We start from the raw sequence: 20,242 nt of genomic DNA, 5'->3' as shown, positions 1-20,242 counted from the left end.
ATATAAGCTTTGAGTGATCACACTGTAACGCGGCTTGGATGCGTGTCCGGGTGGAACGACGCGTCCAGCGGTGACCAAGGAAAAAAGCCCAAAAAAAGGAAACGGGATTGGGGACTTTTAATTTGTTGTTTTTAAAGAAATCTTGGATTTTCTTTGGAAACCCAGGTGGTCGTTTTAACCAAAAGAAGCAAAATGGGACGAGGAGTAAGTGTGAACGTGTTTGTCGTTTAATTCTTAAAAGCTGTCTAGGAATTTGCAACATTGTTTCTGTTTAAACAGGTGGTGTTGGAGTGAGTGAAAATAATGGTTGCTAAATAGTTGTTTCCAAATGGCTTCCCGGAGTATGAGACTTCCGCAGTTTTAATATTCAAATTAGTTCGTTTAAATGAATGAAATGCGCGGAAGGGTTCATATAAACCGTAAAAACTCTTTATTCTCCGACGGAGCAACAGGTTTTAAGTCTGTGGCTTTAAAAGAGGGTCAAACTCCATTTTAAGACGTTCTTCGATCACTACAAAGATTTCAGGAATGTAGCAGACAACTTCCTCCTCTATGGCCGCGATGTTGCACGGCCTGTTTTGTCGAAGCAGATGTAGTCAGTCTCGTGACTTTTACGTTGTAAAACTGAAGTAATCATGTTTGTAACAAGAGAAGAGCTCTGTGTGCCCCTAATGTTTAGAAGCTCTTAGAAAAATCTTCAAGCTCTTCAACTAGTACGACATAACATTTCCAGTTGGCGCGACAACGTGTTTCTGAGAGTGTGACGAAACCTCGAGATACATTGTGTCACTATTTAACCGCGTAAACCTCGGAATGAACGTCGCGTTTACTTTAAATATCTGGTGTAAAACAACCTCCAGATGCGCAAGATAAACTGCTCAATTCATTTTGACATACATCCATTCCACTAAAGTGTCTAAATATCCTTTTTAAAATATTGAACGAGACGCGTATTTTGAAATTGTCGCATTTTACTTTACATAAACACTGTAAATTAGGCTTAATTAAATCATCTCGAGCTGTATTGTTTAACTGTTAAAACATGATTGTACCTATTCACGTAAACCCTTTAGCTATTACATTTAAACTACTCAGTTTAAACATCGAGATCACCAGATAAACAGTTAACTTTCTTTTTTCCCTTTTTTTACCCAGAGGCGCGTCGCTAAATTGTTTAATGTAAAACTGCAAGATGTGTCTGTTTAGTTTAACCATTTAAAACCTCTAAACAAACAAAACCCGTGGTTTAACCATTTTATCTAAAATCATAGAGTTAAAGCTTTGACTTAAAGGTTAAATGTTGTAATCATGCAGTGATGTGGTTTATGTTGTGCTTCTGACTGTACACTTACGAAGTAAACCATGTTAAATTTTAGGGTGTAGTCTGACATGATAAAGTTGTTTTGGGTTTGAGGACTAGTTATCATCGCGTCTGTTTGTCATCGTTATCTTTAAGTGAAGCAGGCTGACTTAGTTCAATAAAGGCTTGACTTAAAATAAACGAGAGCACTGACGGAGACAGTCTTTACCTGCTGTGAAAACACGTCTTTGTGTCTCGCAATCCAGCACTGTACATTAATCGCAATTAAATTACGTTCTAAAAACTAAAACATCTCATTAGCTGCTTGATATGCTTAGCTTTTCAATACAATTCCGTTCTCTTTCGTTTCTCCTTTCACATTCAGTCATAATCTTATGATTTGCTTCCTGTAGGATTCATTAACTCCTAATATGATTCCAGCATGCAGTGGCATTGCGTAAGAGCTGAATACCACTCCCTAATGTGAGGCTTTGAGCACCAGTGTAAATGTAAATTATGCATTCATTCCCAGGGTATTCCATGCGATGGAGAGCAAACAGCCATCCGCATGTTTCATCTGGGTTTGGTGCATTGAGCTACGCCCCCAGCCCCATCAAATCCCACCGCAATGGGGCAGATGTCTCGCCTCTGCAGACACAGTCTTGCTGCTGTGTGCAAGAGACTGATATGAAATAAAATAGTTTCATGTATTTTTTTGCAGTGTAGAATTTTTCTGTGTCATGTTGAAATAGGAATCTAAATTACATATTTGGTAGTTTAATATTGAATTTCTACTTTAAGTACAATGGAGTTACCATAATGGCGTATATAGTACTCCCATCCCATATACGTAGCATATAAATGATAGAGTTTACCATAGCTTTACCAATTGCTGTAGCCACCATAGTCTTGGAAAGAGATGCAAATCTGAAATTGTTTAGAGTAATGTTTTCACATTAAGCATTTTTAAATTGCAAACTGTTGTTTCATACAAAAATGTTAATATAATGTGTGCATTAGGACCGGCATCAGGTGTTGACCACAGCTGTGTTCTCGCTCCCCCGAGTGTGTACATAAGCTAAGACTGTCACTCCGTCTCCGAAGGGTTTAACATTCTTTCCATTCATCAGTCACTATGTGTTAGTGAGACCTTTTGTCATTGACAATCCCATCAGACAGAGACTGACCACCCCTCCTCGCCGACCCCGAAGGCTGTCTCAGGGCCCTTTACCTTTTTTGGTGCAGTGAACTATGAGATGGCAACATGCATTTACCCCCATGCAGTTGTTGCTTTTTCACGACCAAGTGAGAAAGAAATTGCTTTTTGAAATGCATGGATGTGTTTTTTGACGCTTTAGAAATGCAGTAGGGTTTTAGACCGCATTTTAAATGCCCCTATTTTGATAATATTAATATCTATAGGTGACTAGTTAAATGTAAGTAAATTACATCATTGATCATGTGACTCTGAACAGGTGGTCAGATTTTCTTCTTCCATTGGAACTCAAGACGCTCTTTGGAACCTTTCAAATCACGCTGGAGTACATGATTATCAAGATAAGACTTTCTGAAGATCACCTTTTTTATTTTAATCCACCTTATCCAAATTTTTATGCTGATAGCTGAATCTTTGACATCAGTTTGTGTATTAAAATGCAAACTAGAAGCAATTTTACTTTTGTACCATACTGTACGTTTTTGTTCATTTTCTGTCCATGCTCTTAAACCACAGTGAGCTTATGAAAAGCTGTATTTATTTTCCCTGTGACTGGTGTGGAGGAGTTGTGCACACCATGTTTTCTTTTCACCCTCCCCTGTTCATTTGCTACTTCTGCAACAAAGAGTCGGGTCTGACACGTGACTTAACCCATTCACGGGTCTAGAGGTGTGGCTCTGTTTCCAATGGCAACAGGGCAAAGTCCCAGTATGAGAGGACTGATATGCTTGAGCGATTTTGGCTCATGTACAAAATCATTTTTTTTGTTTGTTTTTGGAAGTATAGCATTTTTATTTATTTGATTAAAGTCCTGATGGAATACCCTCTCACAAATGTGAATATTTATGAGAAGGTTCTGTTATGGTTGATTTATCTTTCACCCTCTGACTCAACCTTGTGACATTTTCCATGCACATGTGCAAGATGTTAAAAGTGCTCATATGCATATTAGATGTGATGACTAAGCGTTTAAGTACAATAGCATACATAGACATGAAAGATCTCTAAAGTAAGCTGTCACGTTCAGTCGGGCACTACAGGTGTCGAGTTCTTTGTTTCTGGCCACTTTCATCATCTGTTGCTTTCATGTACAGAAAACAACCACTCCAGATTTATATCAAGACATGGATTGACCTGCAAAAAATAAGAATTTGATGCAGAGATAAATACCTTGTGCCTTTGTGATGATCTAAAGTCAGCAAAGCTGCTGAAAAAAAAATAGTTTAACTTTTTTAAATGGTTGTTTTCAGTAGCAACAAAAAAGATCGTAGTCATTTTGTTAATTGACTGTCAGTGATGTCACAAGAAACAAGTTGTTGTTTTCTAAAACTATGTAGACTTTTAAAACTTTTTTTATGCTCATGTATGTTGTGCAATGGTTCTTTTCTCTTTTCACTAAAAGGAAGAAAACATATGTAATTGCAGATTTGATAAATTGACGCATCGTTTTTCAAACAAAGAGCCTGTTGATTGCTCAGCTGTCTTAAAATAAGTCAAATTGGCTCAAATGCAAACTAGCAATCAAATGCTCTATACTTCAATGATTCATTTAACAGCTCCCTTGCTTGTGAGGCAATGAGTCACCTATTCTATTCACAGAATTCAGTTGTAAGGATAAGAACTGTTGCTTAGTAGTAGTATAGGTTACTTGGTTAATTGCTTTTCAAGTTAAATGTTAATTACTACACGTTATCCATTGGGATCATGCACTCTGTTATCTCTTGCTAATGTTTTACACTTATCTATGCATCTTTTGCACTCATGAGTTGGGTAATGGCACCTTCTAGTGCCTCTTTTAAAACCTACACCCATCAATAAATGTAAGCTGTATGAGTTCATTTAGGAAAAATGCTATTGTTAGAACGTGCATGAGATTTAATGATTGTTCTGTGCTTGCTCCACCACAGGAAGGTCGAGAACAATATGAGCTGGCAGCCACCTCAGAGCAGGGGGGCAAGAAGTCCAAGTCCAAAGGCAAGAAAGAGAAGGATAAAGATATGGATGAACTCAAAAAAGAGGTGGACTTGGTGAGTCAGTTTAGTTCTTTAAAACACCTATTGGCAATATAAATCACACAATGATTCCAGCAATCTTTGAGATGTACAATGTTCTTTATTGCGCTGTTGTAGGATGATCACAAACTGTCCCTGGATGACCTCACCAGGAAATACAGCACTGATTTAACTAGGGTAGGTCCATTTCTGTATTGAATTTAAAAAATGAATGACTACTGACAAGTCTTATGGCATAAAGCTCTCCGTTTGGATCTTCATTATCTAACCCATCACTTTCTCCAGGGATTGTCAGGCACTCGTGCTAAGGAGATCTTGGCACGTGATGGACCCAATGCTTTGACTCCACCTCCAACAACCCCAGAATGGGTCAAGTTCTGCAAGCAGCTCTTTGGAGGATTCTCAACTCTCCTGTGGATTGGAGCCATCCTTTGTTTTCTTGCCTACGGCATCCAGGCGGCCTCCGAGGAGGAACCTGCCAATGATAACGTAAGTAGAAAACCCTGTTTGTGTTTCTTAAGGGTATGTCTTTTAAGATCACACTGATATTTTAGCAGTATCCCTAACCTCTCCTTCATTGTCCTGCACAGTTGTATCTGGGTATTGTACTCTCTGCTGTCGTGATGATCACTGGATGTTTCTCCTACTATCAAGAGGCCAAGAGCTCCAAGATCATGGATTCTTTCAAGAACCTTGTCCCTCAGGTACCGATGATAGTTCTTCAATATTGTCAGGATCAGGATTTATTTTTCTCAGTGATGTTAAGTGAATTTCCACTTTGTCACATAGCAAGCCTTGGTCATCCGTGATGGTGAGAAGAAGAATATCAATGCTGAAGAAGTTGTGGTTGGAGATCTCGTGGAAGTCAAAGGTGGCGATAGAATTCCTGCTGATCTGCGTATCATTTCTGCTCATGGATGCAAGGTGAAATATCATTTCCATTAATTGTGGTGAAGTGTCTTTTCCAATGGCACATGTCAAGTCTGCATGGACTTACAAATGATCTTGTCCTTTCCAGGTGGACAACTCCTCCCTCACTGGAGAATCTGAGCCCCAGACTCGTACTCCTGACTTCTCCAATGAAAACCCACTGGAGACCAGGAACATTGCGTTTTTCTCTACCAACTGTGTTGAAGGTATGGACACTTTTGAAAGTCAAATTTTCGTATAGTAAAAGTAGACATTTTCATTGACTGTGGTTTTGCTTGCAGGCACTGCCAGGGGCATCGTCATCAACACTGGTGACCGCACTGTCATGGGTCGTATTGCCACTCTTGCTTCTGGTCTTGAAGTTGGTCGCACTCCCATCTCTATTGAGATTGAGCACTTTATCCACATCATCACTGGTGTAGCCGTCTTCCTGGGTGTCTCCTTCTTCATCCTCTCCCTGATCCTTGGCTACACTTGGTTGGAAGCTGTCATCTTCCTCATTGGTATCATTGTCGCTAATGTGCCAGAGGGTCTCTTGGCTACTGTAACTGTAAGTGTCAGAGTAATTGCTATTATTTGGAATAATTGTAATCTCAAATACAGATAAAGCTCATTATTGTACTTCCCAGGTGTGTTTGACTCTGACTGCCAAACGTATGGCAAAGAAGAACTGCCTCGTGAAGAATCTGGAAGCCGTCGAAACTCTTGGCTCGACCTCCACCATCTGCTCTGACAAGACTGGAACTTTGACCCAGAACCGAATGACCGTCGCTCACATGTGGTTTGACAACCAGATTCATGAAGCAGACACCACAGAGAACCAGAGTGGAACCTCTTTTGACAGGAGCTCTGCTACTTGGGCCGCCCTCGCACGTGTCGCCGGTCTCTGCAACCGTGCCGTCTTCCTTGCAGAACAAGAAAACGTCCCAATTCTTAAGGTCTGCGTTGATGCTTTGTGATGTCTGTCAAAAGATTTACCAGTCCTTGCAGTGTCTAACAAAGTAGTTTTTGCATGTTCTGATGCCATCTGAAGGTTGTTTGCTACATGCATGCCATGTTTGTCTGCTTGTGCTTAGTTCAGCTGTTTGCCTCTGGGGATTCTTTGAGCCCCTTGAGCTCACTAGAGCCTCTAACTGGAACACAGTGTTTCTCTGTAAACACCTTCCAATTTCTGCCCACTCTAAATAGTTTTTGTAATGGGACTAATTTGTTGGGCCGTTACCTCAGATTGCCTTGCATTTCCTGGAACATTTAAGCAGTCTGTTTTAAAATGCAACCATGTTTGATGGTCCTCGATTTTTCAGACCATTCCTTGTTCTCACGCTTTCCTGTTTTCCTTCTCAGAGAGACGTGGCTGGTGATGCTTCCGAATCTGCTCTGCTGAAGTGTATCGAGCTCTGCTGTGGATCGGTGAAAGAGATGAGAGACAAATACACCAAGATTGCTGAGATCCCATTCAACTCCACCAACAAATACCAGGTAAAACCATCTGCTGCTTTGGCCAGTTCTTTGGATTAGTTTCAGATGTCTAACATCATTTGTTTATGGTCTATTTTAGCTCTCCATCCATAAGAACCCCAACAGCAATACTGAAACCACTCATCTGCTAGTAATGAAAGGAGCTCCTGAGAGGATCCTGGACAGGTGCAGCTCTATTTTGATCCAAGGAAAAGAGCAGCCACTTGATGATGAGCTTAAGGATGCCTTCCAGAATGCCTACTTGGAACTTGGGGGCCTTGGAGAAAGAGTGCTGGGTAATATTGCGTTTTAAATTGTACTTCTAAACAATTCTGCACAATTCCGTTCTGCATTTTCCATCAACATGTTGTTTTTCCACAGGATTCTGCCACTTCAACCTTCCTGATGAACAGTTTCCTGAGGATTTCCAGTTTGATACAGATGAGGTGAACTTCCCCACTGAGAACTTGTGCTTCATTGGCCTTATGTCCATGATCGATCCTCCTCGTGCCGCTGTGCCAGATGCTGTGGGCAAATGTAGGAGCGCTGGAATCAAGGTACATCATAGTCATTCAGAATAACTGCTTGTAGTTTTAAAGAAGCAACCAGAAATGCTAATTCAGAGTCTCTCTCCTAGGTTATCATGGTTACTGGTGATCATCCAATCACAGCCAAGGCCATTGCCAAGGGAGTGGGTATCATCTCTGAGGGCAATGAGACCGTTGAAGACATTGCTGCCCGCTTGAACATTCCTATTAATGAGGTCAACCCAAGGTAACGGATTCCTCCTCCTCTATTTGGATGTTTCTAGTTAGATATTTATTGCATCCGGTGTTTTCATTTCATTTAATGTTCTTTGAAGGGATGCCAAGGCTTGTGTGATTCATGGTGGTGACCTGAAGGATCTGACCCCAGAGCAATTAGATGACGTCTTGAAACACCACACAGAAATTGTGTTTGCCAGAACGTCTCCTCAGCAAAAGCTGATTATTGTTGAAGGCTGCCAAAGACAGGTTAGTCGCCTTTACAATCTCAGATCAATTAGAACTTCACAAGGTCATTTTGATAAGATAAGCGTTAAGTACTTTACTTGGCTGGAACCATGTGAGAAGTTTCTGGCCACACAGAAATGGAACACGCAAAGGTACGAGGAGCAAGATTTTGGATCAGTGGGATTTGAATGCAGACTCTGCTACCCAGCATGACATAATGGTAGTAGACACCAAGTGATTGTCAAAACAGCTTGTTGCGTTCGTAGAGGGTTAGGACAAGAATTAGACGTGTCACAACATGGTGTAGCATTCATTTGTGTTTGTCCACAGGGTGCCATTGTAGCTGTAACCGGTGATGGTGTCAATGATTCTCCTGCTCTGAAGAAGGCTGACATTGGTGTGGCTATGGGCATCGCTGGATCTGATGTATCCAAACAGGCTGCTGACATGATCCTTCTGGACGACAACTTTGCCTCAATTGTCACTGGAGTAGAAGAAGGTATGTCATGTTTTTGAGAACTTATTTGACTGAAAAATTCTGAAGGTTACTTTGAGACTTGGTCCTCAAACATGTCTTCCACTTTAGGCCGTTTGATCTTTGACAACTTGAAGAAGTCCATTGCCTACACACTGACCAGTAACATCCCTGAGATCACCCCCTTCCTCCTCTTCATCATTGCCAACATCCCTCTTCCTTTGGGTACCGTCACCATTCTTTGCATTGACCTGGGAACTGACATGGTAAGCACTGCACGTGACTAGCAATTATTCACCTGATATTTTATCAGCCGATCACGGTCTTGCATAAATGTTTTTGTCCTCTTATCTTCAAGGTTCCTGCCATCTCATTGGCCTATGAAGCTGCTGAGAGTGACATCATGAAGCGTCAACCCAGAAACCCTAAGACGGACAAACTTGTGAACGAGAGGCTGATTAGCATAGCCTATGGTCAAATAGGTAAGAGCCTCAGATGCTTCACAGCATAAACTGTTTTCTCTACCGCCAGGTGTAGAGTAGAGTTGGGTGATTGAATCTCAATGCTTTTTCTTTCTCCACAGGTATGATTCAAGCTCTGGCTGGGTTCTTCACATATTTTGTCATCTTGGCTGAAAATGGCTTCCTGCCATCACAATTGCTGGGCATTCGAGTGTTATGGGATGACAAATACACCAACGACCTCGAGGACAGTTATGGCCAACAATGGGTGAGTGTTTTCATTCATCCTGTGGGCGTATAGTTGTTTAATTTTCCCACCACCTTATCTGAATGTTGTGTTCTTGGCCATCTCAGACATACGAGCAGAGGAAGATTGTGGAGTTCACATGCCACACGGCCTTCTTCACCAGTATTGTAATCGTACAGTGGGCTGATTTAATCATCTGTAAGACCAGAAGAAACTCTGTCTTCCAGCAAGGAATGAAGTAAGCAAACAGCCAATAAATCGTCCAAATCCGTATGGCCTAAACAGGGATATGAAGTCATGCGTGTTTGCTGTTCTTTACAGGAATAAGATTCTCATCTTTGGACTATTTGAAGAAACAGCTCTTGCAGCTTTCCTGTCCTACTGCCCAGGCATGGATGTTGCCCTCAGAATGTACCCACTGAAGTAAGTCTTGCCCTTTTAATTGTTGCTTATTTTAACATAAGTGGTTATAAGCTAGTTTACAAAAACACATTTATGTAAAAACACTGCTATAGTGGCTTCACTGTGTAATTTTTGTAAAGATGTGTTTTGTAAAGATGTGTTTTGTAAAGAGTTCATTGGTAGAATTTATTGCTTATGTAATAAACAGCTGTCTAGAACAGGTGTGATTAATTTTGGTACAATTTCTTTTTCAGACCAAACTGGTGGTTCTGTGCATTCCCCTACTCACTCCTCATCTTTATTTATGATGAAATCCGAAAACTTATCATCCGACGCAGCCCAGGAGGTAAGAGAATACTTAATTGCACCATAATTCGTAAAAGCAGAGATAATTTTTACTTGCATAATTTGGTAAATCTTGTGTTCCTAGTGAGCTGACTTGTCTACATGGGTAACAACATGATACAAAAAAGAATTTTTTTTTTCTCCACATTGCAGTTCTTTCTGCAATTAATGTGATAGAAACCAGTGTTTGACTTTAAATGCTGCCTAGATAAACAGCTCACTAGTTTTTTAGTTGATGGATTTTTAAGTACAGCATATACAGATCAGAGTTTACATGCATGCAAACCTCCTGTTGAGCTAATTTGGGTTTTATATTTTTGTCGCAGGTTGGGTGGAGAGGGAGACCTACTATTAAAGCATCCAGTCTGCATCACACAAGTTTATTTGCATGGTTGTCTCGCTGCTCGGAATTTTAACCTCAGTAATTTGGATGTTTTTATATAGGGAATGCTTGATACAAACACTGAGATCGTGAACCAAGACATTGCGTGCCTTGTTTCTGAAGCCGGACCAATTTTATACATGTTTTTAAAAGTGTAATATAAAAATAAACTTGCAGTCAGGTCCCACATTTGTCTCATTCCTTGTTTTTCATTTATTCTTAAGTTTGTTTGTTTTAATTTGGAAAGTGCTTGGAGCTTGAGTGCATGCCCAGAATGCCTGTTTGTCTGGTGCTTTACCTTTGTAAACCTTATAAAAATGTACCATGGTAACCATAGCATGCACCAAAAAATGTCATTAAAGCAGTGCAAGATGCTCTCAGAATAACCAATAATAACAATAACGATAAGAACTGTAATGTTTGGCAAAAAATGATGGTGTGGTTACCAAGGTAAATTATTATAATTTTATTACTTTAAGGGAAACTGCATAAGTCTGTGCACGAGTGTTAAAAATGGTGAGAAAGAAAAACTCTTGCCAACCCCCTGTCTGTTTCAACAGCCTCAGCTACTGAAAAATAATATAAAAATGCATCATTTTACAGTGCAATATCCTTCTCAATGAGAGTGGGTGTGTTTTTAAGTGGGTTTGGAAAGTGTAATCCAGGTCTCATGCCTGGAGGAGACCGGAGATCCACTTTTTTTCCCACCCACGCTACTAAGATCTGGCACAAAAACACGTCCAACACTGTTTCAGTCAAAGTATTGTGAGTCAGAATCACCAGGGAGGGCAGGGAAAGGGATCATGTCTATAGAGACTTATCAATTCAGTGTTTTTACTTTGTTTTATTAATGACTGATACCAACGACTAAAACCAAAAAGTCAGATAACCGATATGCATGTGCCGCAACATCTAAATGGATCTAATAATGTACTACAATAAAAACAATATGCATTGTAAATATCATAATTAAATATTATCATAATCATGTTTAACAGTCAAGATGTATCCTGCAAGTATAGTTGAGTAATTTATGTAATTAACACACAACTGTGCTGTTTTCTGATGAATGCACAGTGTGGTAAAGGTGTCATTAAATGTTATTCTTTAGAGATGTTTATTGGTCTACCATTAAAGAACTATTTAATTAAATATCAGTCAAACTGATTATCGGCCTATGTTTTTTTTTTTTTTTTTTTTTTTTTTTAAATTTTCTGAGCACCATTAGTCTAATATTCTATCTTCAATAATTTGGAGCAAATATCATGAGTCTTCCTAATCTTGCATTACCTTCCCTTGTTCCCTCTCTTGCTTTTGACTCGGTGAGCTTTATCTTTGGATGATGGCCCCGGGTTAACAGCCTGATCTCCCTGAGGTGCGTATCTGTTTCCCAGGGAAGTTTGGCTTGGGGCCATGCTGGGAGAATGCGGTCGGGTGGGGTTGAGACTGAAGAGGGATTGTGTAGTTCAAGCCTGGATAAGCCTGAATCTATTTCAGTCTTTTTCTGTTGAGTGATCATGCACTGCTAGTAACAGCTATTTTCTATCTTTCAAACGAGGCTGTTGAAACTGCATTTCCCTTTCGTCCATTTTATTTGGGTTCATAGGATGCCGGTTGATAGTTTAATTACCCACAATTAACTCGCAGCTCATTCCATTCCATTTTTCATGAAATTATGCAAGCTGTGTCATTAAACACGGTGGTATGCGTTCTCTGCGGTTTGAAGTATCCGTTCCACTCGTTGAGACTAGATCAGGTTGTACTTTTTCCTGAGACACAAGGTTACAACAAGCTGTTTGACCTTTTTCATTCAACTTTTCCCCTGATTATGTAATGTACAAAGTCTGAGTTGAGGCGCATGGATAGCTTTTCTACTATTAACTATCCCGTTCACTCTGATTGAAGTTGCACATCAACCTCCAAAAACGTGAATCGCATGAAAAGACCTAGGTGAGAAAGACCTTTTGTGAGAATTAAATTTACACCTCTTTATTGGCAAATAAGAAATCATTAAAAATAAAATATGAATCAATTTTGATTAATAAGATTTGCATTGTGCATTATTTTCTTGACAAACAATTAAACTATACAGGCAATTGCGTTCCCATAATGGAAGATTTTATTCATGCTGTTTTAATAAAAATCAATTTTAGCCTGGCCTTAAGGAGCATATTTTTTTGTACACTTTTCCCAATGCTGGACTGACCTGTTCTATTCTAAATTGTGCATTTTGTTAATGAATCATTCCCATTTTCCAAACAATCAATGGCAGGATAATAGTGAAGTATTCTCTAGAGCTTTCGAGCGAGAGGTCAGGGCGAGGTTAGTGGAGATTTGCGGCGAATGACTCGGCACAAAAGAAACGATTAAATCCCATTTCCCGGCGTGGGAGAATTTTTGTTCAGTTTGTGCAAACCATGTTTGTTCATGTTGTGTTGCTGCATGATTTTTGCATGACTTTCACATGACTATGCATCTAAAACTAGGTTGTCCTCCAATATGTGTTTGGTCTAGGGAGTGAAAACCCATTTATGACAGACTGCAAATAAACTCTCTTTAAAGCAACAGAGACACCAGCTTTAGTGTTTGATGCACCCTCACAACTATAGACAGACATGCATGTGCAAATGATACTGATTCTGAACCATTCTGCACACAAAACTTTAATGAAATCCATTACAAATTAAGCTTGTTAATCATTTTAGCCTGTTAAAACATATTGTATATGCAGAACCTAAATGTGATTGTATGGGAATGAAGACTGTTATGATGAAACCAATAAAGCAGACTTTTTACCATGTGTCTTGGAAGCATTGCATCAGCCATTTCATTGCAAGGTTGTGAGCGTGTGTGTATAGGCAATCACCAAGCGCCCTGGAGTCTTGTGCATAGTCAATTTGCTAATGCACATTCCCCACGAACTTCTGTTGAGAGCCTTAATGGAGCGTGTCAGAGTCTGGGATAGGGTTTGGTTTATGGCACATTTAAAACTACTAAATCATGCACATCTTCTTCAAGAACAGTCAGTAAACAACAGCTAATTTGAATAGATACTGTATGAGAGCACAAAAATGTATATATATGAATGAATAGCTAGAATTCCATACCAAAAAGAACTTCATAAGAGTCGCAAAATAACATGGAACCATCACAAAATGCTTCTTTCAAGTCTGGAATTTCTTAGTGACTCTAAAAAACAGCAATTTCATTCCTACACCATAGATCCCAATGTTGATTACACGGCTGTGTTATTTTCAAGCTAACTTCCTATTGATCAAACTCGCTCCTCGACATGAATCCTCTAGGAAATGAGTTTCTGTCGCAACAGGGCTTAAAGAAGATCTATGAAAGTGTTTCTCTTTGATAAAGTGAAATTTCATCCAAAGTATTCAGCTGCAGCACTTCATCATACTTCTCTAAGACTAGCCATGCCATTTTGAGCCTGGACTAAGCAAAGCCTCTATTGAAACAATCTGTCATCTGTCCCAAAAGAGCCACGTGTGTAAAGAAAGAGGCGTTTAATCAATATCTATCAGACTTCCACAAAACATCTCTTGTGCTTGGCGACAGGAGACGTCAATGATGTGATTCAGGCAGCGAAAAAGGCTAATAATATCGTGAAGCAAATCCAAAATATTCAAGGTAAACCATCAACCTACAAAGCATGAGCTGAGATGAGCTGCAGCATTGGGCTCTTCCTGTCACTGAGGAGGAAAGAGGCTTGATTTAATTAGAGCGGTCTTGCTCCAGTACTAATTACTAAGCCCACACATCCCATTTGAATTTCCAATGAGCACTTTCTTTCATGTGAAGGAGTCAATTTAATTCCATACAAACACAGACGGGCACTTAAGAATGATGTTTCTTCTGCCAACATCAGCATTGTTCTAATAATGCAAACAATAAGACTGCTATATTACAAAGAGTCAGATAAAAATAACTGAGAGCAGTCCAATTGCTAAATCTCACAAAAGCAGTCAAGAAATGGAATATTCTATTCCAAAACCAAAAGAATGAAATAATAAATTGTGGTGAAATATGATCTGGACAAAGCTTTGCAAAATTCACCCAGCAGACAAAAACACCAAGGCAAGTCCACAGAAGTTTTCTTTATCAAGATGTTTGAATAATTAATTCACAGGCAGATTTACTTTGCTAATTTCTCCTTTCTAAAGGACCCGCTGAGGCAAATCAAAAGCGTTGATGGCTCAGCCTTTGTAATTTGGCCAAGTGCAATTTCTGAGAACCCTCTTAAGGCTCTCTTGGAATCAGTTTTCATTCCGCAATTGAAAATGAAATGTGATTTTAGGACCATTTCCAGCGGCTGCTGGGGGCAGTGAGGCAGAGAGATGGAATCGGAGGGCCTGGAAGTTCATTATAAACATTGGACCGTTCTTTCTTTTAAGTGCTTTAGCTTATTTTATTTTTCAAACCCTAGTTGTATATATCCACCTTATTCTTCCCGTAAAAGCATGCACTGCCATTTGTAAATTTTATGGGTCTGGCTTATGATCTCATCTGCGTCCAACTATTTTTAGCTGGACAAAACAACTTGTTTTGATGTTTGATATTGCAAACCGGTGTGTCTTACCATATTATTTTAATGTATTATCTTAATTATGATCACACAGTTTTACCGTTTACTGCACGTTGTTATTCTTCTCATTATTTCCCTATAGAGGATAATAGGCCAGAAGATTCTGCACTGAAGAATAAGGTGGATATATATGCGGCATCCTAACTAAAATGACTATTTTGAAACACTACCTGATGAATAAATAGCACTTTTCATACAAAGCAGAATTTGCCATTGGCAAACATTGCAATAGCACAATTATGTATTAAATATATAAACCAAAAATCCAACATCCAACATCAAGTGCATTCTGGAATTGGCTTTTCTCATACCTTCTCTCTCGTCGCCTTTCAGCAAAATTCGATGTTTTGGCATGAATATAAACAATCACTTGATTCGTATAAATGGATGAGTTTGCAGGTATGACCTCCTTTCAGATTTGTCATATTTATGGTGGCTGCGGTTACATGTATTGTAATGACAAACTCACACGATTTTTTGCAAGAATCAAATGTGTTCATCACAATTTTTGTCAAAAAGAGGTTGGGTGCTTGAGGTGTTATTTAAGCCAGGATTGCTCTTCATGGTCTGACCGTCTTCACTTGCTTCAGGCTAGTTTAAACTCATGACCCTATGAAATAAAGGTGAGTATGAGCCAGTGAGCAATAAACTCAGAGAACCAGAGAACAAATCAGTGCTGCACTGCACTTTCTCTGTAATCTTTGCTTTGAAAAGAAAAAAACACCTGTTTTGTGTCTATTTTTTCTCCTAAGGTATTTTAAGAGAAACATCCAAGGCTTAATTTACACTTAAATGAATATAAATTCATTAAGCCTTATGGAAGATCAACCTCACACCAATAACTTTTTCCTCTGGGTGCTTTTGGCATGAAAACACCATTAAAAAATGTAAACTCAATAGATCTTCCTAGTAAGTTGTCTCTAGAGCAAAATGTAAAACACAGACTCTGTGATGACTGTCTGTCTTTTTAATTATTGCTTCATTCTGAAACACCTGGTGACCATTTTTCGCACAGTCCCCAGATTCATAAATCTGAACCAAATCAAGGTAAAGTGACATGTGGGCTCTGTTAATTGATCAAGAGTCGACATGAGAATGATTTAGCATGCAAATGCACACTGCAAATGTGTTTGAATAGAGAAGTGGTTCTTTTTCTTTTCCGTTTCTGGTGTTGTCAAAGCTTAAGGGACGATTCTGCAGTGCAGAGTATCGGTGCACATGAATAATACATGAGGCAATGTGTGGCACTGATATTTTATTAAAATATCCCCGGCATTACTGATCCATGAGCCGCATGCATGTGACAAGACAACAGCCAGTGCTCTGACAAACACATCGCACACAAACACTTGAAACACACGCACACAATTAAAGGGAGACAGTGAAGGATGGCTGCATGTGAATATCGGCTGATAATGGCAGACGAGCGATGCAGCAGGCAGATCTACGTGTCCCTTGCGGCTATATGCTGTGATGTTCATTTCTCACAGACAAACAGAAGCCGGATGCTAAGAGTTTGAGATGCCACATTTCAGCTCTGACAAACTGGGTTATTTGTGTGAAGCTTTAGCAGTATTAGGTTAGAATAGAGGAGAATACAATCAAGTTAAGCCATTATATTGTGTATGATTTCAGTGGGAGGATCTCTGTGAGAAGACAACAGGAGAAAAATAGGATGTTCTAAATGGTCACATGGTCACTTGGTGATTGTCATGAGATTTTGGGTGGTTTCTAGGGTGTTGTGAGGCGGTTGGCATTGCTAAATGGTTGCTGAGTGGTTGTTATGATGTTTTTTTGCTAGGTTGTTTTTAGGGTGTTTTAAATGGTTGCTAGGATGTTGCTAGGTGGTTGGGCTTTGCTAGGTTCTTTTTAGGGTGTTTTGATGGTTGCTAGAATGTTAATAGGTAGTTGTTATGAGGTTTTGGGTGATTTCTAGGGTGCTGCTAGGTGGTTGGCATTGCTAGGTGGTTGCTAGGGTATTTTGAATGGTTGCTAAGTGATTGTAATGATATTTTGAGTGGTTGCTAGGATGTTGCTAGGGTGAATTGGGTGGTTGATAGGGTGTTGTTATAAGGATTTGGGTGGTTTCCATGATGTTGCTAGGCAATTGGGCAATATTAGGTGGATGTTAAGGTGGTTTGGGCAGTTTAAGGTGGGTTGGGTAGTTTCTAGGGAGTTGCTAGATGCTTTTGAGTGGTTTCTAGGGTGTTGCTAGGCGTATGGCAATGCTAAGTGGTTGTTATGATGTTTTGAATGGTTTCTAGGATGTTTCTAAGTGCTTAGGCATTGCTAGGTTATTTTAGGGTGTTTTGGTGGTTGCTAGGATGTTAGTGGGTAGTTGTTAGGAGGTTTTGAGTGGTTTCTAGGGTGTTGCTAGGCGGTTGGGGTTGCTAAGTGGTTGTTATGATGTTCTGACAGGTTGCTAGGATGATGCAAGGTGATTGGGCATTGCTAGGTTGTTTCTAGGGTGAATTGGCTGGTTACTAGGGTGTTGCTAGGTGGTTGTTATAAGGTTTTGGGTGGTTTCTAGGATGTTGCTAGGCAGTTGGGCAACATAAGGTGGATGTTAAGGTGGTTGGGTGGTTTCTGGAGAGTTGCTAGTTGGTTTTTGATGGTTTCTAGGGTGTTGCTAGGCAGTTTAGCAATATTAGGTGGATGTTAAGGTGGTTTGGGTGATTTCTAGAGAGTTGCTTAGTTTTGGGTGGTTTCTAGGGTGTTACTACGCAGTTGGCATTGCTAAGTGGTTGTTTCTATGTGGTTGCGCATTGGTAAGTTGCTTTAGGGTTTTTTGGTTGTTATGAGGTTTTTGGTGGTTTCTAGGGTGTTGCTAGGCGGTTGACATTGCTAGATGGTTGCTAAGTGGTTGTTATGATGTTTTGAGTGGATACTATAGGAGAATGGGCATTGCTAGGTTGTTTTTCGGGTGTTTTGGTGGTTGCTAGGATGTTAGTAGGTAGTTTTTAAGAGATTTTGGGTGATTTCTAGGGTGTTGCTAGGCGACTGGCATTGCTAAGTAGTTGTTTTGATGTTTTGGGTGGTTGCTAGGATGTTGCGAGGTGATTGGGCATTGCTAGGTTGTTTCTAGGGTGAATTGGGTGGTTGCTAGGGTGTTGCTAGGCAGTTGGGCAATATAAGGTGGATGTTTACGTGGTTGGGTGGTTTCAGGGGAGTTGCTTATTGGTTTTTGGTGGTTTCTAGGGTGTTGCTAGGCAATATTAGATAAATGTTAAGGTGGTTTGGGTGCTTTCTAGAGAGTTGCTTAGTTTTTGGTGGTTTCTAGGGTGTTACTAGGCCGTTTGGCAATATTAGATAAATGTTAAGGTGGTTTGGGTGCTTTCTAGAGAGTTGCTTAGTTTTTGGTGGTTTCTAGGGTGTTACTAGGCTGTTGGCATTGCTAAGTGGTTGTTTTGGATGTTTCTATGTGGTTGGGCATTGGTAAGTTGTTAGGGTGTTTTTGTTTTTGTTATGATGTTTTGAGTGGTTACTAGGATGTTGGTAGGTGAATGGGCATTGCTAGGTTATTTTTTGGGTGTTTTGGTGGTTGCTAGGATGTTAGTACGTAGTTTTTATGAGACTTTAGGTGATTTCTAGGGTGTTGCTAGGCGGCTGACATTGCTAAGTAGTTGTTTTGATGTTTTGGGTGGTTGCTGGGATGTTGCTAGATAGTTATGATATTTTGGGTGATTTTTAAGATGTTGCTACGTGGTTACTAATGTACTTTGGATAAAATATACTAATTAAAATTGTGATGCGTACATTAGCAAGCACCAAACACATCTTTACATGCTTATATGAAAGTATATAATCTATTTTTAATGTTATTTTTTCTGATATATTCCGTCTTTGAGGATTTACTGTCCCGTCAAACATTTTCTTGTAGCTTACGTGCAGCACATGTCCGTCGCCTTTGATCGTGCCTTTGAGAATCACCTCTTCAGTTTGTATTCAGTAATTATCCCACACACCATCTGCCGCTGAACATATGACAAGGTGTTGGGAATATCTTGGCCAAACCAGGAGACTAGAGTGGAGAAACATTTTCACATTCCAGAGAGTGGCTATTTTTAGACCGATCATCCCCCTGGGGAAGCTTGTAGGGCTATAGCTCTGTAGGTCAGGTATGATTAGAATTGAATGAGCAGCCCACATGAGACCACACACAAATACAAACACTCACATACACTAACACATGTGCTTGTGTGCGTTTCTTCATTATGCCATTCAAAAATCTAGGGTTGTTAAAGGAATAGTTCACCCTAAAATTAAAATTCTGGCGTTATTTACTCACTGTCCATTTTTTCCAAACCTGTATGAGTTTCTTTGTTCTGATGAACACAAAAGAAGATATTGTGAAGAATGCTGGTAGCCAAACAGCTGATGGTAGCCACTGACTTTTTTCCATACTATGGAAGGTAATGGCTACCGTCAACTGTTTGGTTACCGTCATTCTTTATATTATCTTCTTTTGTGCTTAACAGCTCAAAGAAGCTCATAAAGGATTGAAACAACTTAAATTTTCTTTTTTGGGATGAACTATCCATTTTTGATTTTTAAATGCTTATAAAAGAACATTTTCCCCCTCACCAAGGCTACATTTATTTGATTAAAAACACAGTAAAAATACTAATATTGTGAAATATTTTTTGCAGTTTAAAATACCCCTTTTCTATGTGAATGTATTGTAAAATGTAATTTATTCCTGTGATGCAAAGCTGAATTTGTTAGCATCATTACTCCAGTCTTTAGTGTCACATGATCCTTCAGAAATCATTTTAATATGCTCATGTGCTGCTCAAGAAACATTTCTGATCCTTAATGTTGAAAAAGAATTGTGCTGCCTCATATTTTTGCAGAAACTGTGACAAATTTTGTTTTTTAGGAATTATTTGATCAGTATAAATGTTTGAATTTATTTGAAATATAAAATGTCTTTACTGTCACTTTTGATCAATCTAATGCATCCTTGCTCAATTAATTTGACAGTATAAGTAGAATAGGCACCATTAATTATGTTTATCTCAATGCATCAAAAGCCACAGCTTTACTGCATCCTAATAGTCCTCTAAACCCCAGATTTGCCAGGCCACAGCATATGCGCTCAGATTTTGTGTTTCCTGCCCTATGGCTGTGTGTGAGTCACTGGCATTAAGCCTGGCTTCTCCGCAGGAGCTGGACGGCAGGTACCAGCGTGCACCGGACCATTCCTGTCAACACCCGCCCACAAATCCATCATGCCACAACAACGGCTTGTAGATATTGGGTCGAGGTGCTTGCAACTAGTGCATGCCAATCCCTTTGAGAAATGGATGTGCAGTGATGTTTTGTAAAATCCTTGAATTAACAGGGATATTATTCGATCCGTAATACACCGGTCTACACAAGAACAGAAATAATATGCATACTGTGAAATCTGACATTTTCTCAG

The 20,242-nt window shown here is 39.6% G+C and overlaps 1 protein-coding gene across 1 annotated transcript; it reads left to right on the top strand.

Annotated features, from left to right (window-relative positions):
- The first annotated feature begins 36 nt into the window (after positions 1-36).
- atp1a1a.1 (ATPase Na+/K+ transporting subunit alpha 1a, tandem duplicate 1) lies at positions 37-13,022 on the top strand. The gene is made up of 22 exons (XM_051119528.1): positions 37-204; positions 4,424-4,543; positions 4,646-4,705; positions 4,814-5,017; positions 5,119-5,232; positions 5,318-5,452; positions 5,547-5,664; positions 5,740-6,008; positions 6,088-6,396; positions 6,803-6,937; positions 7,017-7,212; positions 7,298-7,473; positions 7,554-7,690; positions 7,779-7,929; positions 8,239-8,407; positions 8,495-8,649; positions 8,742-8,865; positions 8,967-9,112; positions 9,199-9,329; positions 9,413-9,514; positions 9,748-9,839; positions 10,165-13,022. Exons 1-22 carry the CDS (start codon positions 193-195, stop codon positions 10,191-10,193), a joined length of 3,084 nt encoding a protein of 1,027 aa, XP_050975485.1. The 5' UTR covers positions 37-192; the 3' UTR covers positions 10,194-13,022.
- Positions 13,023-20,242: the final 7,220 nt, after the last annotated feature.

Source organism: Labeo rohita, chromosome 1 (genome assembly GCF_022985175.1).
Source record: "Labeo rohita strain BAU-BD-2019 chromosome 1, IGBB_LRoh.1.0, whole genome shotgun sequence".
Taxonomy (NCBI): domain Eukaryota; kingdom Metazoa; phylum Chordata; class Actinopteri; order Cypriniformes; family Cyprinidae; genus Labeo; species Labeo rohita.
Note: the sequence above shows the minus strand (reverse complement) of the source record. Positions and strands in the feature narration are given on the sequence as shown.